The sequence below is a fragment of the Eumetopias jubatus genome, unplaced genomic scaffold (assembly GCF_037043125.1).
Source record: "Eumetopias jubatus isolate StellerSeaLion01/CBP00866 unplaced genomic scaffold, mEumJub1_p1.0 scaffold_6, whole genome shotgun sequence".
NCBI lineage: Eukaryota > Metazoa > Chordata > Mammalia > Carnivora > Otariidae > Eumetopias > Eumetopias jubatus.
The window spans coordinates 72,948,466-72,971,776 of NW_028274812.1; the positions used below are offsets into that span (position 1 = coordinate 72,948,466).

A 23,311-nucleotide genomic window follows, 5' to 3' on the forward strand; every position below is an offset into this window, starting at 1 on the left:
TCTGCAAAACAATGTTTTAGGACTGTTTGTACGCTCTCTCACTGTTATTTTAAACTAATATATAATGTATGGTGTGGTGTTCATAAACAGTTTCTACAATGTAATTTTTTTTAATAGTTGCTGAAGGCCCATATATAGATGTTGTTAAACTTCAGACTATGAGATGTCTTTTTGAAGCATACGAACATGTACTGTCTCTTTTGGAGAATGTGTTTACTCCTATGTTCTGCCACAGTGATGAGGTAAGTCAAAATATTAATCTTATTTAAGGATTTTTCTTCAGAATTTCATAGTGGCTTTGATATCAATAGATGAGTGATTCAAATAACAAAATAAACAGAAATAAAACATGATTAATTTAAAAAGTGAATACTCTTTCACTACAGAAATTAATGGAGATTAGAAATTTACTGTAAAAATTCTCATACCAAAACCATATTTGTATATATCTGATTAGGTAGATTGTGACCAAATTGGTCTATTTGCCTATGGTTGTTTTCACTTGATTTAAATTTTGTTTTCTTTAAAGTGGAAAGTAGTATGGTAAAATAGCATGTTTTAATATAAAATAGTTTAATCATAATTTTTTTAAAGTATTTCAGGCAACTTTTAAGAGGTGCAGAATCACCAACACGCAATTCAAAATTGAACAGGTAGGTATGGTAAGTCATCTGTATGGTTTGTTTTGTACTTGCTGATGCTAATTATTCTTGTGATAGCATTGTCTTTATTAGTTCTTTTTTGATTATGTGGTGCCATTGCTACATAAGTAGACATTTTATTAAGTTGTTATAGAGTTGTACTATATATAGTAACCTGAAAATGCCTGAAATTCTTTTAGAAAAACTTAACAAGATACACACCATTGCCTTCCTAATATCATAATTAATACATATTAGTGCTTGATCACCTGCTTTATTGGATCCTATGGACTACATGCATAAATGAAATCTACAAATAACTCAATTTTAGACAGACTTTTTCCCCTCTGGAGAATACTTTTTATTAGAGTACTTGCTGGTTACAAATGTGGAGAGATTTTTCTCCCTTTCCCTTTTCGCTTTCTGGAAATATATGTGCATAGTTATGTAACTCAGAGAAATAACAGAAAAGAGAGCTTTATCCATTTATAAACTGGATAAGTAATGTCTTGATTTGCCCATACATTGTTGTATGTACAAAATTGACACAGATATCAAATCTATCAGTCCACAGAATAGATACTCACATTGCTCTCAACACTTTCCCGTTTGTTTGAGCAAGAATCTAATATATAAATAAGTTGGAGATGTGGTACAAAGACAGAAGTAGGTCAGAAACTGGAGTGTTTTTAGATAGAACAAGGAAAAATGTGAAAACCTTAGCCATGAGGAGGATATATTGTATTTTTTGACATAACCAAGGGATGTAGAAACAGATTTGAATTTTTTGATTGTTGAATTTATATATTACAGTCAAACAAAAATTCTATCCTTGTTATTTAAAAGAGCATACTTTATCCAATCCAAATACCTCTTCTTTTATTTGAATACTTTTTTAAGACTTTTATCAAATTTTCCAGCATCATTTGAGAAGCAGGTGGAATTTATTTCTGTTTATAGACAGGATGTTTGGAGTGCCATAGTAGAATATTAAGCTTAATCAGTCTCCTGTATAGGACCATTTAGGGGGAAGTGGTTCTTTGATCTTATAAGCCTGCCGAGGAACTAAATCAGGGTCATAACTTCAGAGCTGGAAACCTTTCTTTGCCACTTTGAGAACACCTGGTTGTCTTCCAACATACTATGCTAATTTTGCTCTCTTTAAAATATAAGATAAACAGGAAGAAAATATGGACTCTTTACATTGTGGGTACTGATTATGGTCTTTAAAAGTATGTTTTTCTTTATATTGACCTGACTTTAATATTAACTATCAGTCTTGTCAGGACTCTGCTTCTGTGATACTTATTCATTTGCCTATATAAAATAAGTAAAAGACTTACTTAACGTTCTTTCATTGAAAATTTAGAGTAGCATTGCTAATTTGCTAAGTGACTTAAAATATGTAAAATATTTATTCATATATTTTATGTCTATATTCTGTTTAATTGTATTTTAAAAGTAAAAATTTTAATGCATATTAATATTAACCTGTTCTGTTTCTTCCATACTCGAAGGATAACTTAAAAAATATATTTAGGGACGTTCCTTTGTTCACTTTGTTTCTTAGCTTAAAACATATATTTCAAAATGTGTGAAGCATACATAATTATATTTAATACAGACTTGAATTTCATGTTGGAAAACACTGAGTTTGTTTTCTGTGCCAAGTTTCTAGTGGCTTAGTCTCTGCATACTTTCCACCATATCAAACAAATAGTGTGCCTAAATGAGGGCAAAAAATACAGTTATTTCCTGACATAATAGTTTAAGAACTTTTTTTTAATGATCTAGAATTCATACCCCCAATTCCCACCCCCCCACAGCCATGGTACTTTCTCTTTCCTTTATTATGTTATACATATTCTTTCCCTTTGCAAAGATAAATGCTATCCAGTTGTGTAACTGTTAAAGCTTTTAAATTTTGTTTTGTTTTCTAAAATGAAACTTGTTTAATATCTGGGCTTTCTCTCTTTCCTTTCCTTATAAAATTTCACTTATCTGTTACTGCAGAGGTAGCCTAAGTTTGGATGATTTTCGGTAAGTCTTGAGACAGCATGTGATTTTTTTCTATATAAATTATCTTTTTAAGTTCAGAAAATATGTCCAAAACAACCTAAGTACAACAAAAAGGGAAAAAGGAAATACTGCTATTACTACTGCCTTTATATCAACTATTTGGGATATCCTTTTATTTATTTATTTTTAAAAAATATTTTAAATTCAATTTAGTTAACATATACTGTATTATTAGTTTTAGGGGTAAAATTTAGTGATTCATCAGTTGCGTATAACACCCAGTGCTCATCATGTGCCCTCCTTGATGCCCATCACCCAGTTACCCCATCCGCCCACCCACCTCCCCTCTGGCAACTCTCAGTTTGTTTCCTATAGTTAAGAGTCTCTTATGGTTTGCCTCCCTCTGTTTTCATCTTACTGTATTTTTGGGATATCCTTTTTTTTTTTTAAGATTTTGTTTATTTATTTGAGAGAGGGTAAGAGAGAGAAGGAGCAGAAGCAGGAGAAGGGGCAGGCAGGCGCCCTGTAAAGCAAGGAGCCCGATGCGGGACTCTACCCCAGGACCCTGGGATCATGACCTGAGCCGAAGGCAGAGGCTTAACCCACTGAGCCACCAGGTGTCCCTGGGATATCCTTTTAAAATTAACCTCTAATTTGATTCTAGATATCTCCTTTTTGTTTTCTTTTTCTTTTTTTAAGATTTTATCTGTTTTTTGAGGTAGACTCCATGCCCAGTGTGGAGATTGAACTCACAACCCTATGATCAAGAGTCTCAGGCTGTACCAGCTGAGCCAACCAGGCCCCCCAGGATATCTCCTTTTTGAAATAGCATGATATATGTCATAAAATAAAAATGTCAGTTTAAAATAAAATAAAAAGCTAGTATCCACCTGTTCAAAGCTATTGATTTATTTATTTTTTTGTTATTGTTTTTGCTAAATTACTTAGAATTACTTGTGTTTAAAGAACTTTTTTTTAAAGCAAGAAGTACAGTATTTGTGTATTTCTGGGGATAATCAGAAGTGAGATATTTAAAAAAATGTCAGATTTCAAAAAGCCCAATTTTTTATAATCTATCTAAATCCTAGAGATTTTAGTAATATTTTGTTAACATTTTCATAATTGGTTTTGGAAACACTCTATCAGAATTGTGTTTACAATTCTGGATTAAAAAAAACAGATTGAATGCTTGTTTAAATAAAATAATCTTCTGGTTTAAGTATCCTTTTTACTACTAACTGCTTATTAGAGTTTTTCCAGTTTTAAAATAAGTTTGATTTGCTCCTTAGACTTGTATAAAATGCACGTCATTAATATACCAGGTATATTTGAAACTTGATCAATTTATTTTTATTTCTGTAATTGTTGCGTTATTTCAGTAAATAAATTTTGCTTTTGGGAATAATAGCTGTCCATTAAGTTAAGCATCCAAAGCCAATTTTTTGGATTTTAAAATAGGCATTTTTATTTGGGTATCTGTTGTATGGCAGCATTACATAGTGAGCATGAGTTTTAAATTGGGTAAAAGTTCTGCTTTTCTTTGTTGAAACATGGGACAGTAGGCTGTAGTGGAGGAAATTTTTGCTGCTTTTGGGGTTATTTTTTGTTGCTTTCCAGCTATTTCTGCTTTTAGAAATTTACTTTTGAAAAAAATTATAAAACCAGTATTTAATATGTATGTCAGACCAGGCTGCTTCCTTAGGCTACATTTGCTTTTGTACTTATGTTTATTGCTAACCATTCCCTTTGGCATTTTATCTTTTTTTTTTGTTACTTTGAAGTTAAGTAAGATGCATTTTATACTTCATTCCTCTTTTGAGTATATGTTTATAAAGTTGAAATTTGCTTAAAAATTTTCATTCACAGAGGACATAAGTTTTTTGTTAAGGTCTGTCTAAAAATGAAGGACTGAGAAGGTCATAGTTTTATATTTTTTGTCTGTTACACTATGTTATTTTAGCAGTGCAGTTCTAAATGGATACATTGTTTTGAATGTTGGTCTTACCACATTTTTTATTTCAAAATATGTATGGCAGTAAGAACTGTGTACCACTAGGGGGCTCTCATCTTTTAAACATTTTAGTTCAGTTAATGTTTTAAATAGTAGGTAAATTCCAAACATTTATTAGTAAATATTGTCCCATTTATTCATACCCCCAAATTTAAACTTTAAATGTTTTGTCACTTTTGTCTTCTAAGATGTTGGGACTCAATCTGTGACTAAGAACTCATAAAAGTTATGTTAGCTCTATCTTCAGATTACCCTTTTCACAGCTATTTTTATTGTTTAGAGTAAACTAGACTGTTGTGATAATTCGCTATGTACTTGATACATTTTTGTTTAATATTTAGGAGCACACAGAAAAGAGGAGAATCATTTGGAATCAGCAGAATAGGTAGCAAAATTAAAGGAGTATTTAAAAGTACAACAATGGAAGGAGCTATGTTGCCTAATTATGGGTTAGCTGAAGGTGAAGATGACTTTGTAAGTAAAAATTCTTCAATTTGATATATGTATAAATTCAGACCTGCAGTGGCATAAAAATTGGACATGCTTATTTTGTTTTCTCTCTCCTTTATTTTACTTATATCAGACTTCTTTTCTAGCCCTTATTTTTTCATTAGTTATTATAGTTTCATGGTGCTAATCTAATTTGTAAAGATCCTGTGCACTAAGTTAACTGCTTGTTAAGGCCAGAATGGTTTCTGTTGAGCTGAGGTAGTTCTAATAGTCAAACAATTTACCATCGTGTGGTTAGGCTCTTACTTTGTGTCCTGATCTTCTCTCTTTCCAACCATATGGTCCAGGCAAACAGAATTGTTGATAAATGCCCTTACTCCTTGATACTCAAACTGTGATTGGTACATCAACAGCATCAGTATTACCTGGGAGCTTAGTATAAGTGCAGAATCTCTGGTTCCATCCTAGACCTACTGAATCAGTTTGTACTTTAACAAGATTTCTGGTTGATTTATATGCACATTACACCCACCATGCTATTTTATCTCCTTGATCTTTGCACATGCTGTCCTTGGAATACCCTTTATTTACATAGAAAATTCTTATTTATCTTTCAGAATCCAGCTGCTTCCCTTAAACCCTTACCTGGGTCCCCAAGTAGAACTGAACATTCCATCTCCTTTGTGCCCCTTGTTAGAGCATATGTTAAAGCATGCACCAAAAATTATATTTGAAATATGTTTATGATTGTTTTCTCTACCAGTTAGTTCCATAAAGACAGATATTGTCTCATCTGTACTTTTTATTTGTTAAACAAATCCTTATTAAACAGAGTTCTTGGGTCCTTATTTTGCTCTTTAATGACTGAGCAGTGGGGATAAAATGATGATTAAGAGAGACTTTGCCCTTAAGATATTTACTGACCTGGATATCAAAAGGCATGAATAGAAGTGATTGGATTGTCAATGACCAGGAAGAAGGAATGGGGGAGAGAAGAGTATATAAACCCATTTTTTTTCTCTTACTCCTTCCTTTTGACCTCTGTCCCGTTGCATGATGAATGTTTATTGGTAACCATTCCCTTTGGCATTTTATCTTTTTTTTTTTGTTACTTTGAAGTTAAGTAAGATGCATTTTATACTTCATTCCTCTTTTGAGTATATGATTATAAAGTTGAAATTTGCTTAAAAATTTTCAGTCACAGAGGACAGAAATTTTTTGTTAAGGTCTGTCTAAAAATGAGGGACTGAGAAGGTCATAGTTTTATATTTTTATATTATTTTTTAATTTATTATATTTTATATATATTTATATATACTTATAAATGTATATGATTATATATATATTAAGTACATATTAAATATATTACATTTTAAGGAGATTCATTGCTTCATAATTTAAGTAGAAGAAAATCTTAATTCTTTTTTTTTCCTTCTTAGGTAATCCAAATATAACATTCTTTTTTCTGGTTATGCCCTGGTCTTTTCTTAAAAGTGTGGGTAGAAGAAAGACAGTAGACCAGAAGAGGTAGTCTTTTTTCAAAATAATGTTTATTTATGTATTTTTAAAATTTTAAGCATATTATCTCAATTTTTTAATATGGAAAAGTGGCAACAAATTTAAAATACCACCCATAATCCTACCACTCAGTAACCACTTCTGTTAACATTTTGGTGATTAAAAAACAAAAACAAAAACAAAAAAAAAAACCTTTCCTTTCTCATCCACATCCCACTTTCTTTCCACTTAATATTACAGTGAAAGCATTTACCCATGTTATTGTGAACTTTCCAAAACATAGTTTTTGTTTGGAAAGACGTACTTTTTATTTTTTGTTCTGCCTGATTACTTGAAATATAAGCTGTTTTTTTTGTTTTTGCTTCAGGAATAGAAGGATAGTCTTTAAAAAGGTGAGAGAGTTCTGTTTTATAGTGGCTCAAGGAAGAAGAAAATTCTTGATTTGGAAGCAAAGATAGTGATAAGCAAAAGTATAAGAAGAGCACAAACTAATCTCTGATACTCTGAAAGAAAAGGTATGGGTGAATAGGTGACCCAGACTAAGATGGCGTCAGTTAGGATTTAGAGGGCACTGTGCTAGTTTTTTTTTTTTTTTTTAAGTTTATTTATTTAAGTAATCTTTACCCCCAACGTGGGGCTTGAACTCACGACCCCAAGATCAAGAGTTGCATGTTCTTCCAACTGAGCCAGGCACCCCAGCACGGTGCTAGTTCTAAGCTTTGGGACCTTGAGGAATCTTCTTTGTCTTGTTGAGGACGTTTAGGGGAAAGGGAAATTGCCAGTCTCACTACCAGGCTAAAGTTGTGTGTGATTCGCATTTGGGACCTAGAAGACATTTTCTTTTAGAAATCTTGATGTGATCATTTGGTGGCAATGCCTCTTTGCTATGTGACCTTGGATAAATTGCTTAATTTTATTGTGACTTGGTTTCCTCACATGTGAATGGGGATGATAGTATCTAGCTTACATAAGGGTGTTGTGAGGATTGAACAAGTAATATGCACGAAGCACTTAGGACAGTACCTAGCATATGGTAAGGGCAATAAGCATTATACAGTATTATAATAGTATCAATTCTCTCATAAATGTATGAATGTAAATTATGAATTAGATTGACATATGTATGCTGGCCTGGGAACCAAAGTCCACTGCATAAGATTGAGTCTATTTGAAAATGTTTATCTGTCCCAAGTTCAGAATTGATTTGCAAATAAACTTTTGGAATGTAATATGCCCATTGGTATGTTGGCAGTTATTTCCATATAGGAAAAGATAATAATTAGGAACATTCGTATTTCTTAAGGAAATAGGGGGACATCTTTTTGCCTCTTATCCTCTGCCACCTTTATTCTCCATCCTTTTTGTAGAGGGAAGATCTATATGAAAACAAAAAAGTACTTTGTTTTCCTTTTCATTAAATTTTGGTTTATAATATTTACTTACTTTCAAATAACATTAAAGGAAGCCCTGAAAATTCTTTAGAGAAATACTGCCCTAGAGATTATTCATAAAACTATTTTGATGTAAATACCATTTAAATGGTAACAGTAATAGTAATTCATTTTAAAAATTTGTCCTTTGTTTCATGGATATTTTTATGTTGCTAAGAATTTTGTTCTCTCGTTTTGTTTCTTAGATTGATTTTAGGGAACTTTTTATTTAAGAATGTCTATTTTTTTTTTTAAATAAACTCTACACCCAACATGGGGCTTGAGCTCATAATGTTGAGGTCAAGAGTCATGTGCTTCACTGACTAAGCCAGCTGGGTGCCCCAAGAATGTCTGTTTTTTGGCATTTAGTCAGCTTGTTAAACAAATTATCTGTCATTTTATGATCAATTACCTTTCTGATATCTAAGAAGCTGAATTATTAACAAAAATACAGTTGTAATAGCCATAGAAAATGCTACTCTGTACCTCAGGTTCCAAGTAGTGGAGTGGGCATTTCCCTCACAAATTCTTCCCTCTGTTTTTCTTTCAGGTATATAAGAAGATAGCCTTGTCCCAAAAAAGGCAAAAACCAATACATATCATGTTTTTATAGTTTTTTTTTTCTTGTTAGGACTTGAAGACTTTTTCTTTTTAATAGAGTATTAAGAGGTCCTCCTAAGGTCACTGACAGTCTTATTAGGGATTATGGAAAGCCATTTTAGGACAAGAACAGAAAAGGATAATTGCTAAGGGACTTTGTGAGGGAGGGAAAGAATTCACTTAGAAGAGAGGTGACTGCCAGGTGTGGGAAAAAAGTAAAACTGAGAGTGAAGGTAGGGTGCTAAAATTCTGGAAAGAAATCTCTCTCTACTACCCATTTGTTCTGAATAGACTATTCAGAATTTTCTTAAGTGTGCACAGCCTTTGACTCATTGTCTTAAAGAAGTATGTTCAAGGGGCACCTGGGTGGCTCTGTCGTTAAGCGTCTGCCTTAGGCTCAGGTCATGATCCTAAGGTCCTGGGATTGAGCCCCCCACATCAGGCTCCCTGCTCAGCGGGAGGCCTGCTTCTCCCACTCCCCCTGGTTGTTTTCTCTCTCTCTCTCTCTCTGTCAAATAAATAAAATCTTTAAAAAAAAGTGTGTTCAAAAAAAAAATAAATAAAAATAAAAAAAGTGTGTTCAAGATGGATGTATTTTATCTGTAATATTTTGCCTTCTTTAACATGAATTTGAGATGTCTAGGTGATCAGGTGTTAATTCAGAGGTTCTTTTAATTTAATGAAGTAGAGACAGTTTTTCCTTCTTTCTATATGTATATTTCTAGAACATATTTAAAATTTCTTTTTAAAAACAATTGTTCTTCAAGTAATATTTTAAACTACTATTTTAAACATTTATATTATTAAAATTTTAGAAGCCAAGAAATGAAAAAAGAAACTTAATTCTATGGAGGTGTGTCCCTTTCAGGTAGTTTTTCATTTTTTATATTACTTAACTGCAGTGAATATATTTATACTTGTGCCTTTTCCACAGTTTAAAAAAAATTTACTTGGAATAAGTACTTTCATTAGACTACATTCCCAGAAAGGGAATTATAGATCTTCCCTAGCTTACAGTGGGGGACATTTTCTTTTAGAAAATTGAAAATGCATTTAACTTTTTATAATTTTTTTTAAATTTTAAAAGACTTTTTTTATTTATTTGAGAGAGAGCGAGTGCATATGCACAAGTGAGGGGTAGAGTCAGAGGGAGAAGCAGATTCCCCGCTGAGCAGGGAGTCCAACGTGACGCTAAAAATGCATTTAATACACCTAGCCTACTGGACATCATAGCTTAGCCTAGCCTAGCCTACCTTAAGCAAGCTCAGAATGCTTACATTAGCCTACAGTTGGGCACAATCCTCTAACACAAGGCCTATTTTATAATAAGGTATTGAATATCCCATGTAATTTATTGAATACTATATTGAAAGTGAAAAAGAATGGCTTTTTGGGTACAGAATGGTTGTAGGTGTATTGGTTGTTTACCTTCGTGATTGAGTGGCTGCCCAGGAGCTGTGGCTTGCACCACCACCCAGTATCATAAGAGATTATCACACTGCACACTGTGAGCCTGGGAAAAGATAAAAACTAAAAATTCAAAGTACAGTTTCTACTGAATGCATATCACTTTTGTATCATTGTAAAGTTGAAAAATCATAAGTTGAACTATCATAAGTCAGTAGCCATCTTTGCAGTTAAAACTGTTTTATGACTCTCAATACATATTGTCAGAATGAAAAATATCAGTACATTAATTTTTACTTATTACCATAGTTAAATAATTTTCTGCATTTGTATATTTTCAATATCTTTAATCTCTGAAGTGCCTATTTTCTCTTTTCTATGGAATTTTTATATATAGGTGATGTAATAAATCCTGGAGTTGATGCTAGTAACTTGTTTTTAATTTTTTATCTTTATATATTTAGTAGAAAATTTGGTATCACCAAATTTCAAAAGTTTTGTATTAGAAAATTATGGAATTTATATGGACATATTCTTTTTTTTTAAAAGATTTTATTTATTTATTTGAGAGAGAGAGAAAGATAGAGAGCACGAGAGGGAAGAGGGTCAGAGGGAGAAGCAGACTCCCTGCCGAGCAGGGAGCCCGATGCGGGACTCAATCCCGGGGCTCCAGGATCATGACCTGAGCCAGAGGCAGTCGCTTAACCAACTGAGCCACCCAGGCGCCCCTGGACATATTCTTTATAGTTGTACCTTATAGGTCTAAAGGACCTGGAAACACTAAATTTTTCCTGTTGATGTTTTTCCAGATTGAAGAAGGTATTGTTGTAATGGAAGATGATTCTCCAGTGGAAGCTGTGAGCACACCTAATACTCCCCGAAACCTTGCTGCATGGAAAATTAGCATTCCATATGTAGACTTTTTTGAAGATCCTTCCTCTGAAAGGAAAGAGAAAAAGGAGAGAATACCTGTGTTTTGTATTGATGTCGAAAGAAATGATAGAAGAGCAGGTAGGAAGGTTTATGAATACCTTTCTTAAAAGATGCTGATTAGTCTGTATTTATCAGGAATGATAAACATTTTTCCATTTCTAACTTTTGAGTATGACTGCACATCTGAAAGATAAGTGAACAGAAAGTTGAATGAAAGCTTAGGCTTTTCTAGGTTATCTCTAGTACCATTTAACTAATTTGTTCAACCAATACATATTGAGTAGATGTGTGTGAGACATGTTGACAATGCTCCAAGGCATTTTATGTAATGTTCTTTTAATGGTTTTGTTGCCATCATCATTAGCCATTATGCTTAATTGACTATGAGTAACGCATATAGCAGTGTATCAGGTATTATACCAATTTCATTAAGATAACATTTCTCTTCCATTGTTGTGGGCTAATTAGAATTTATAAAAATATGATAAAACACAATGTGACAAATTTTCCTCTTGTTTTGCTATATTTTTTCTTTTGGTAGTTTCAGATGTGAACTAATAGAGAAGGGGGTAAATAGCATCCATAGCAAGATAACAGTCACCACCCTGGGTTTTGTGCAAGAAGTGGGACATTCAGTGTGAGCAAAAGCACATCAAAGTTGTGCACATTTTGGGAATGATAAACAGAAAAATGAAGTTGAGCTTGGGCAGAGGGAACTGTCTGTGGTGAAAGAAGGAAAAAAAAGTGGCGGTATTAGGAAATGGTTTTGAACTAATGATATAATGTATGGTGACTAACATAATAAAATTAAATTTAAAAAAAAGGTTTTGAGAGAGGAGTGACTAAATGTTAGCATGAAGGTCAGTGCTAATAATTCCCCTTGTTTTTTAAAAAATAATAGGTTTTTAAAATTTTTCTTAGAAGCTAATCCTATTTCAAGAAATAAAACATAGGAATGGGAAAGGAAGAATGCTCGGAGTAGCTATCTATGATTTTTCCTTTTATAACTAAGTACCAGGCATGGTCTTGCTCTGTCCAGTTCAGAGTCAGTGCCACTTGATTTTGCTGTTGTTGCCATTTAGTCTTGCCGGTTGCTTTTCTAGCTCAGCATTCTAATAGGTGTAGAGACAAACCATTGGTGATATTGTAGTCTGATTTCAGTTTCAAACATAGTTTGGTATGCATCTTCGTCTGCTGTTTCTACTGATTGGCGTTTTAAGCATTGGAAAGAATTGAAAAGAAATATTGTAGTTAGTTTCTGGATTCAACTACTTCTGTGCTTAGTACTTAAAGTCTGGCTCTTCCCACACTGTTCTTCTTTCTCAGAAAATTATTTTAAACTTCTGACTCTTCAGATATAAATTCCTATCATTATAAGTAAATTTATGTGAACATGTAACTTATGTCCTTTTCAAAGATTTATATATGATACACTTTTAAATTACTATGTTTTTGCCTTTTGGACAGACATTAATTTTTGTGCTTTATTTTTAGAAGTTTGCCTTAATAATTTAACCATAAAATTTAAACCAAAAAATCTTAAAACTAAGGATTATTTTTCTCAGTAGTGCTACAGACTTTGTCAATGTAATGTGCTTTTAGGAAGCCATGGCCCATGAGGGGAAAGAAGTGCATCATTTAAATACTGCATTGATTTTATATGGGTAGCAAAACAGCAATTTTAGGATTTTAAAAACCAAAACTAAGTATGATATAGATCTTTTAAGACCTGTGTTGAGGAAGAAAAATTTAATTTCCTTTATAGATTGTGACTACATCATGTTTTTTCTTTTTCTTTTTTTTTTTTAAAGCTTTTATTTATTTGAGAGAGAGAGAGAGTGAGCACAAGCAGGGGGAGAGGCAGAGGGGGAGAGAAAGGGAGAAGCGGGCTCCTGATGTGGGGCTCGATCCCAGGCATGACCTGAGTTGAAGGCAGACGCTTAGCTGACTGAGCCACCCAGGTGCCCCTATCATGTTTTTTTCTAAATATAGGTGTTGTTTTTGGGTTATTGTGTGTGTGGTTTTTTTTAAAGATTTTATTTATTTGACAGAGAGAGGCACAGTGAGAGAGGGAACACAAGCAGGGGGAGTGGGAGAGGGAGAAGCAGGCCTCCCGCTGAGCAGGGAGCCCGATGCGGGGCTCGATTCCAGGACCCTGGGATCATGACCTGAGCTGAAGGTAGATGCTCAACAGGCTGAGCCACCCAGGTGCCCCTGGGTTATTGTGGTTTTAGTTGACTTTGTTCATTGCATTTCCAAATCTATGCGAGAATGAAATGAGGTGCTAATAATAGCAGTTAACATTTTTGGGGTGCTCACTCTGTGCTGTACACTCTACAGAAGTGATTTAAGTGGATTATTTTATGTTATGGGTACAGTTATTTTTATTAAGGCACAGTGAGGTTATTTGCTCACGTTCACTTAGTAAATGGGGGAACTGGGATTGGAATAGGCAGTCTGACCCAAGTCATTCTGTAAACCATTACTTTGTACTATTCAATTTGGTGGCCACATGTATCAGTGAAAATTAAATTATATTAAAATTTTAGTTCCTTACAATAGCCACATTTCAAATGATCAGTAACTACATGTGGTTAATAGCTTCTCTATTAATGCAGATAATATAAAACATTTTCAGAATTGCAGAAAGTTCTGTTGGATAGTGCTGTCTGTATTGTTTTAGATCAGGACAATTGGTAAATATTTGAGAGACCTAAAATTGATTATAAGTTTTATGAAATACATTATTTCTGTGACATTTTAAAAATAACTGCATTATTTTTTGAAATTTGTCAGCTCTGTGATTCTGTTGTAGAAAAATTATTTATTAGATAACTTCATAAATAGGTAAAATTTATCCATCTCTTAAGGAATTTAAAATTAAAATATGGGATAAAATATGTTAATAGTGATGTTAAGAAATGATTATTAAGACTGGAATAATTTCTTATAGTAGTTTATAAAATTATTTATTACTTATTGTGTATTCATTCAATTTACAGTTGGGCATGAGCCTGAACATTGGTCTGTCTATAGAAGATATCTAGAATTCTATGTACTTGAATCAAAACTAACAGAATTTCATGGTATGTTGTTTTTGTGTAAAATGTTCCATTTTCGCATTAGCTTTCTTGAAGAAGCTATTGAACTGGATTAATTTTTTGATTTTAAGTAATTATACCAAGAAAATGTGACAGTAACACTTGTGCACACTGCTGTTCATAATAGGAATGAACTTTTTATCTTATTGCTTATATATATATTTTTATTTATGTTATGGTAATCACCATACATTACATCATTAGTTTTTGATGTAGTGTTCCATGATTCATTGTTTGCGTATAACACCCAGTGCTCCATTCAATACGTGCCCTCTTTAATACCCATCACCAGGCTAACCCATCCCCCCACCCCCTCCCCTCTAGAACCCTCAGTTTGTTTCTCAGAGTCCATAGTCTCTCATGGTTTGTCTCCCCCTCCGATTTCCCCCCCTGCATTTTTCCCTTCCTGCTATCTTCTTCTTTTTTTTTTTTTTTTAACATATAATGTATTATTTGTTTCAGAGGTACAGGTCTGTGATTCAACAGTCTTACACAATTCACATAGCACATACCCTCCCCAATGTCTGTCACCCAGCCACCCATCCCTCTCACCCCCCACCACTTCTGGCTTATATTTTTAAAGTTTTTACAGTGCACATTTATTGCTTTTTAAAATAATAATGTTAAAAATTAAAAGATAGCTATTCTTTAACTGTATTTTAGAAAAGATTCTCTTTCCAGTTGAATTTTTGTTTATCTCGATGTGGCAGAGAATTTAAAACAGGCATTTCAGAGTTGCTCTGTTCTTTTGCCATCTTTCTAGATAAACATGTTTGCTCTGCATCATGGCGATGTTTTGATTTAGCTCTTAGATATGGAAACAAAACTTGTAGTGTAATATTTCTTTTAAGGATAGATTCGTCAGAAAAGGGGAACACTTTTCCTTTTTAGTTCTTCCCCTCACCTTTCAGTCTCTTTTATCATCCATTTATTTTAGTTAATGTCAGGGATGTAGTTATGAAGTATTTATAGTCATTTTGTATGTAGATTCGTGAGTTTGATTTGTGTATTCTGAATCTTTTTATTTTATTTATTTATTCATTTATTTATGAGAGAGTGCAAGCAGGCACGTAGGTGGGGTGAAAGGGGCAGAAGGGGAGAGAGAGAATCTTCAGCAGGCTCCATGCCCAGCATGGAACCCGACGTGGTGCTCGATCTCACAACCCTGAGATCATGACCTGAGCCAAAGTCAAGAGTCAGACACTTAGCCGACTGAGGCACCCAGGTGCCCATGAATCTTTATTTTAGAGAAGCTTTGTGGAGTGTCCCTGATCCAAATTCAGGTTGGTTCTGAATTGAGAAGGACAGGAACCTTTTTTACCCTTCTTTACTAAGAGCAAAGCCCATGATAAGGAGATTATAGGATGATAAAAAATACAAGGTCTCACTCCAAACTCTTTGCTTAGATTTTGAATTTGTACTTGTCTTTAAATGGTTTTCTCTTTGGGATGCCTGGGTGGCTCAGTCAGTTAAGCCTCTGCCTTTGGCTTAGGTCATGATCCCAGGGTCCTGGGATCAAGTCCTGCATCAGGCTCCTTGCTCAGTAGGGAGCCTGCTTCTCCCTCTGCCTGCCGCTTATGCGCTCTCTCCCTGCTTGTGCGTGCTCTCGCTCTTTCACACAAGTAAATGAATAAAATCTAAAAAAGAAAATGGTTTTCTCTTTGTCTCTGCCAATCTTGTGCAGTACCATCCTTGTCTCCTTTCTCTGAGAACTTTTCCTTTGGATTTGGGGTTGAGAGAAGACATATAATCCATACTTTAAAGCCCTGGATCAACCTAGGTTGGTTGTATTCCCAACAATATTTTCCTTTTTGGTATTTAAATTTCTAAAGTCAGCCCTGTTTGAGAAAGCATGTCCATAGTTTGTTTTTTAAAGATTTATTTATTTATTTGAAAGGGAATGGAGGGGGAGTGGGGGAGGGGCAGAGGGAGAGAGAGAATCTTAAGCAGGCTCCATGCCCAATAATGGAGCCCGATACTGGGCTTGGTCTCACCACCCTGAGATCATGACCTGAGCCAAAACCAAGAGTTGGATGCTCAACCAACTGAGCCACTCAGGTACCCCATGTCCATGGTTTTTAAATTTTGTTTTTAATCTTGTATAGTATTGGCAACATGCTACCTTTTTTCCCCATGAGAGAGTAGGTATTTTTCTTTGTAAGATTTTGTCTGAGAGAATCCCACAAACTTCAAAATAATCTCATGGTATTTTTCTGAGGCTTTTTTACTAGTATAGAAGGCTTAAATAAATCTGTGTCAACAAAGAGTTGGTGATCATTTTGGTTATCAGTAGACTCAGGTTCTTTGGTCTGGACTTCTGACTTGAAGCTTATGGATTTTGTCAAGATTATTTATGTATGTATGTAATTAATCTTTTTAAAAAAGATTTTATTTATTTACCTGACAGGGCACAAGCAGGGGGAGCAGCAGAGGGAGAGGGAGAAACAGGCTCCCCACTGAGCAGGGAGCCCGATGCAGGGCTCGATCCCAGGACCCCGGGATCATGACCTGAGCTGAAGGCAAATGCTTAACTGACTGAGCCACTCAGGTGCCCCTTGTCCAGATTATTGAAAAGATAATGCTGCATCTCTATAAGGGAGCACTGTGAATCTGAATTTGCCATAGTAAATTATAAATTAGGTTTTTAAAATAGTAGCAGAACATACTAATTACTTTCATGTATATTAATTTCAGGCACATTTCCTGATGCCCAGCTTCCTTCCAAGAGGATCATTGGCCCCAAAAATTATGAATTCTTAAAGTCAAAGAGAGAAGAGTTTCAGGAATATTTACAGGTACAGTACCAACTCAGTTTAAAACGTTGCTAATCATAGCATTGTCTAATTGGTCTTTTTTTTCCTCTTGTGTATATATATTTTGTTTTACAGATACCTGTCAGTGTGGATTTCTAAAATTCTTTTAAGATACTTTTTCCATGTGAAAATGAATTATTGTGAAAAGTGTACTTTTTAGGGGCTCCTGGGTGGCTTAGTTGGTTAAGCATCCAACTCTTGATTTCAGCTCGGGTCATGATCTCAGGGTCATGAGAATGGAGCCCTGTGTTGGGCTCTACAGACTCAGCATGGAACCTGCTTAAGATTCTCTCTCCCTCTCCCCCTTCCTTCCACTCATGCACTGTCTTTCTCAAAAAAAAATACACTTTTTAAAAAAGTTCATAACCAATGAAATAGCAGATATTTTCTTAGAAGAAGAAAAATTGTATGTTGAGTTTAGTTTAAAACTTTTGGTGTGAGAAGATAAAGAAAAACTTGTGTAAAGATGAAATGCATTCTAAGTATACTGGGTGGTTTTTTTTGTTGTTCTTGTCTTTTTTTATTTAAAGATTTTTTATTTTTAATTTTATTTATTTGACGTAGAGACAGAGAAAGAGGGAACACAAGCAGGGGGAGTAGGAGAGAGAGAAGCAGGCTTCTGGCTGAGCAGGGAGCCCGATGCGGGGCTCGATCCCAGGAACCTGGGATCATGACCTGAGCTGAAGGCAGACACTCAACCGTCTGAGCCACCCAGGTGTCCCTCTTGTCTTTTTAAAAAAAAATTTATTATTTTTTTAAAGTAATCTCTACCCACAACGTGGGTCTTGAACTCAAAACCCCAAGATCAAGAGAAGCGTACTCTACTGACTAAACCAGCCAGGTACCCTTTTTGTCTTGTTTTCTGTTTGATTTTGTGTTTAGCACTTCTGAACTTGTGAATCTTCCCTCCCGTTTTATTCCTCAGTTTTTTTCTTTTGCAATTTGTAGATGTTTTTCCAGTTTCTTGGGATCTCCTGATTCTCTACTAGTCACCACTTGGAAGTGAATTTTATTTTTTTTTCAGTGTGTGCACAGTGTTATGTAAACAATGTAATTGGTATGTTATTTCCATTGTTAGTACAGTTAGCCGAAATCAAGAGTCGGATGCTTAACTAAAATTGATTTAGACTTCTCTAAAATTAATGACCATCTTTCTTTAATAAAGTGCATAAGACCAAAAAGTGGATAGGTTTTTTTTATTGTTGTTGTTAAAAAAAAAATCTTTATTTGGGCATGGAATTTTGTAGATTTTATTAAGTAAGTGTTAATTCAGTTAAATTTGGATGCCTCCTTGCCCACAATAAGTACTTTTTAAATTAAAAATATTCATCAGTGTAAAGGGATATTTATATTTTATATCTTGTATTTGAACGGTTGAATACTTCAACCCAGAAAATACTTATTATATAATTTTTTTGGTAGTGTGAAAATTGAAATAACTATCAACTACTGCAAGGATATTTGAATGTAGTATATAGTAGTGTTAGCCTTTGCCTTTGTTTGTACCATTAAACCATTATTTGAATGAACTAAATCTTTCTAAGAACTAGAGCACCACATTCTAGAAGAGTATTTTCTGGTGATAGGGAGGTAAAGATTTCATTTCACTGGTATTTCATTTATACAGATTTCTGCTCATAAAGTTTTGTAACTGTTTCAAGTTACAAAACAATATTAGGTAAGACTGGGTTAATTTTGGCTTTAAAAAGTCAGTTTACTTGTAAGAAAATAGTGTTGCAAGAACAGACAACAGATTTTCCAAGTTATTTCACATTTCCACATTTAGTTTTCTGCAAAACCCTTTGTGCCAACTTCTTTTAATTATCAAGAAAGTTAATATATTGTAGTACTTGTTTAATTGTTGAGAAACAGAAACGATATTAGCTAGTGTTTAATCTTCCTTCCTGTGTATCAGGTACTGTACTAAATGCTTTATATAACAATGCTGTGAAGTAAGTAGTATTATCTTCATCTTACATTTGAGAAAACTTATGTAATTTAGGAATTTAGTTTCTAGGGACACCTCACTGGTAAGTAGAAGAGCTGGATTTCAAACCCTTTCATGTCTGACTATAGAGGCTAAGGTCTTAGCTGCTGTGCGATACTGTTCTTTCTACAAATGTAGTTTTGTTATTCTGAATATAAAATAGCTTTTGAGGGTTAAAAAAATTTTCATTGATGTTCTTACCATTTTAGTATAGTTTTGATGACCCTTTTAAGCTACCCCCCCTTTTTTTTCTTTTTTCATTCAAGAAACTTCTGCAGCATCCAGAACTGAGTAATAGTCAACTTCTGGCAGATTTTCTCTCCCCCAATGGTGGAGAAACACAGTTTCTTGATAAGATACTACCAGATGTAAATCTTGGTAAGTCAATTTAAAGAATCATGTATATGAGGATAAACTGAAAATAATCAGCATTTTCAGATTAATTTAGAGGAATAGTTTATATAGTGAAGCCACGAGTCAAATTCTAACAGACTTCTTATATGCTGTTAGAGGAATATAAATTGGAAACTACTTGGAAAAACAGTTTGGTATGAAACTGAATGACTCAGCAGTCCCTCTCTGAAATATATACTCTAGAGAATCTTTTATTCATATTGAAGAATGTTCATAGCATCATTGTTTTTATAGCCAAAACTGGAAATAATACAAATGTCATTACCAATAGATTGACAGATAAATTGTGGTAGATTCATAAAATGAATACCTATAGCATGTAGCTATTTGCAACAACATTGATAATCTTAAAAGCGTGATGTTGAATGAAAGAAGCAAGACACAGAAGAATATATACAGCATGATTTCTTTTATATAAAGTTCAGTATAGACCACAGTAATATAAGCAGGCAAGGTTTGAATAAAATTGTTAAAGATAATAATGGAAGTAAAACAATATTTCTAAATATATTTTATATAATCTTAAGTACATATAGAACTAAACAAATGAATTAAATATTACAAATAGGCATTTGGCTATTATTTGTATCTCTTCAAATTAATACATTTAGTTGAGCCAAAATACTTGATGTTTGTGCATGGAGGTTTTCTTATTAGGGGAAAATGTGAGGACATTATATACTTGGTTATATATGATGTCTAGGAGACAGAATTGGGTAGACCTGGTTGCTGACTAGGTTTGACTGAAGGAGAAGAAATGATCAAAGATGACCCAGGTTTCTGTTTAAACAATTGGTGGGATGCTGTTACTTGCTGAGATAATGAATAAATTAATAGCAGTTCTGAACTTGTTGGGTTTATAGAATCCAGTTAAAGAAGCCTTGTAAGGCAGGAGAGGCCAGGAGGTAGGCAAGGAGTAGAGATGTGAGTGTTATTTGAAATCAGATTGAACAAATAATTTGTCTCAAGAAGAGCATGTAGAAGAGACGGAAAAGAACAGGATGAAGCTCTGTAGTTTAAGGAACTTGGGGAATCCTTTTTTTTTTTTTTTTTAAGATTTATTTATTTGAGAGAGAGAGAGAGCGAGCAGAGGGAGGGGGAGAGAAAGAATCCTTAAGCAGGCTCCTGCTGAGTGTGGAGCTTGATGGAGGGCTCGATCCCAGGACCCTAAGATCATGACCTGAGCCAAAATCAAGAGTCAGATGCTTAACTGACTGAGCCACCCAGGTGCCCCAGGCACTTGGGGAATTCTAAGGAGGGAGGCATAGCTTATGGGGGTAGCAAAGGAGAAATAGTCTGATAGGAGAGCGTTGGGTGGTTTTCATGTTGTAAAACAATCTCCCATTTTAATTTGTTATTATGTCTCTTGCTTTACTGTAAGTCTACTTTTTTCTAAATTGAACTGCAAGAAATTTTAGGTTGCATTTATCAATTTTGACTAATTTTTATAGGCATTTCTAATGTTTGAGAAAATCTCAAGATGCTTGTTGGTATTTTAAAATAAGGGAACCTAGAGATGAGATCAAGAAGAAATTTTGGCAAACAGGATTAGAATATGTATTCTTAATCTAAAACTCAGAATATAAGCTATTTAAATAGTGTGTGTGTATGTTTTTTTTTTTTTTTTTTGTAAATTTTAGAGTGAGAGAGCGTGTGAGTGGAGGGGAGGGAGAGGGGGAGAGAGAGAGAGAGAGAGAGAGAATCTTAAGTGGGCTCCACTCTGAGTATGGAGCCTGACATAGGGCTCAGTCTCATGACCCTGAGATCATGACCTGAGCCAAAATCAAGAGTTGGACACTTGACCGACTGAACCACCCAGGTGCCCCTAAATAGCCAATTTAAATGTTGTAGCAGTTCTTAAAACTTTTTTGACTGACTTTTACATGCTTTTAGATATCTTTATATATTCATTATTTAAAATCTTTTGAAAACATTTCTTATGGGCAATTTCAAATATACACAAAAGTAGAGAATTTTGTATAATAAACTTCTCACTCTATTTCAGCAGTTACCAACACTTGGCTTGTTCAGTCCCTTACCCACCCTCCCCAATCCCACTGTATTATTTTAAGTAAATCCTAAATGTTGTATCTATAAATAGTTAAGAATACCATATTTATTGTAAATTTCTATTGAATGTGAAATGGCAAAGTATAAATTTTTTACTGTTTTACTTTTTACTTGGCTGATTAGTATTTAAAATTACCTAGTGAAGGGGTACCTGGGTGGCTCAGTTGGTTAAGCATCTGCCTTCGGCTCAGGTATGATCCCAGGGTCCTGGGATCGAGCCCCATCTTCGGGCTCCCTGCTCAGCAGGGAGTCTGCTTCTCCCTCTCCCTCTTGTGCCGCTCTCCCTGCTTGTGCTCTCTCTCTCTCTGTCAAATAAATAAAATCTAAAAAAAAAATAAAATTACCAAGTGAAGTATACATGTAAGCAATTATGAGATATATTATGCCTTCATAAAATTAATATTTTACTTTTAATTGCAGGGAAAATTATAAAGTCTGTTCCTGGAAAACTAATGAAAGAGGTGAATAAGTGATTTATGTATATTCTGTAACATGATAGTTGTAAGCATATTTAAATATCAGTGAATTTTAATGGGTTATATGATTATTAAAAATCATAATCTTGATTTTTGATTTTCATACCATGATTTCTGTGTTACAACAGAAAGGTCAGCATTTGGAACCTTTCATCATGAATTTCATTAATTCTTGTGAATCTCCAAAGCCTAAACCAAGTAAACCGGAACTGACCATTCTCAGCCCTACTTCAGAAAACAACAAGAAGGTACTGCGTATTGCCTTAGAGTCATAAAGTTTGAAGTTGTCCTACTTGAGACTTTTCCATTATAGGGAGCATCATGTGTTAATGAAATGAATAGGACTTATATCCTTTATGTGGAAATCAGTTGTACAGTATAAGGAGGGTATTTTATGTAGTTTCTTGCCTCTTTACATTAACAGGTAAATGTTTCTTTAGATAATTGTATTTGTAAACTTCTGCCATTTCTGTATTTGGGGGATTTTTTTTTAAGGTGGTTTTCTTAGGTAGTAAATCACCAACTTCCAATTGCTTTGATGTTTGTTTTGTCTCATTTCAATGGCTTATATAATATTTAATCCATTCATTAAGCAGGTATATTATCCTGTGCCTACTGTTGAGAGTGCTAGGCTCTGGAATATAAAGATATATTTCCAGTTCGCGGGAAGCTCACTTTAGGGATTCCCGGGTGGTTCAGTCGGTTAAGCGTCTGCCTTCGGCTCAGGTCGTGATCCCAGGGTCCTGGAATCAACTCCTGCATCGGGCTCCTTGCCCAGCGGGCAGCCTGCTTCTCCCTCTGCTTGCCGCTTCCCCCTGCTTGTGCTCTCTCTGGCACACTCTCTCTCTGACAAATAAATCAATGAAATCTTTAAAACAAAAAAAAAAAAGGAAGCTCACTTTAGTTCCAGAATAGTGCTCAGCATGGGGAGCAATGTGAGCTCAAAGGATAGCCCTCCCCCGCCTCCCAAAAACTTCACTTTTTTGTTATTAGTATAAAAGGTATCTTTTATATTTTTTTCACTTTATAACTTTCTTTTTGGTAAACAAATAGTTAATTTTTGTGTGTTGATTTTATAAATTCAGTAACCTTGCTAGACTTGTCTTAACTTTAGTAACGTATCTATTAATTCTTTTAGATTTACATACTTATATGCAAATGATGGCTTTGTTTCATTCATGGCTATGAACTGTTGTACAAAGGGCATGATTTTGATGTTTCACCATTAAATCATGTAGTGTAGCTTTTTTCATAGATATTGTTTATAAATAAGGTTAAGGAAGTTTATATTCATGTTTATAGGTGGACTTGGCCTATAATTTTTCTTTCTCGTTCTATCCTTGTCAAGTTCTGGTATCAGAGTTATATTAACCTTTTTCTATTTGCTGGTAAAGTTATAATTGGAATTCTTCTAGTTCTTTAAATAATTGGTAGAACTGGT

At 34.2% G+C, this 23,311-nt stretch overlaps 1 protein-coding gene across 5 annotated transcripts in view; it reads left to right on the forward strand.

Annotated features, from left to right (window-relative positions):
* SNX14 (sorting nexin 14) overlaps nucleotides 1-23,311 on the forward strand; it is an 80,458-nt gene that overhangs the window by 50,850 nt on the left and 6,297 nt on the right. For 3 of the 5 annotated variants that reach the window (XM_028108062.2, XM_028108061.2, XM_028108060.2), the window contains exons 14-23: nucleotides 118-242; nucleotides 595-653; nucleotides 2,655-2,681; nucleotides 5,013-5,145; nucleotides 10,886-11,087; nucleotides 14,012-14,095; nucleotides 16,805-16,905; nucleotides 19,177-19,288; nucleotides 21,815-21,855; nucleotides 21,999-22,118. In XM_028108062.2, coding sequence (XP_027963863.1) covers nucleotides 118-242; nucleotides 595-653; nucleotides 2,655-2,681; nucleotides 5,013-5,145; nucleotides 10,886-11,087; nucleotides 14,012-14,095; nucleotides 16,805-16,905; nucleotides 19,177-19,288; nucleotides 21,815-21,855; nucleotides 21,999-22,118 — 1,004 coding nt within the window. The remainder of the gene's footprint in view (nucleotides 1-117; nucleotides 243-594; nucleotides 654-2,654; nucleotides 2,682-5,012; nucleotides 5,146-10,885; nucleotides 11,088-14,011; nucleotides 14,096-16,804; nucleotides 16,906-19,176; nucleotides 19,289-21,814; nucleotides 21,856-21,998; nucleotides 22,119-23,311) is intronic. The other 2 variants (XM_028108064.2, XM_028108063.2) reach the window with 1 other exon arrangement.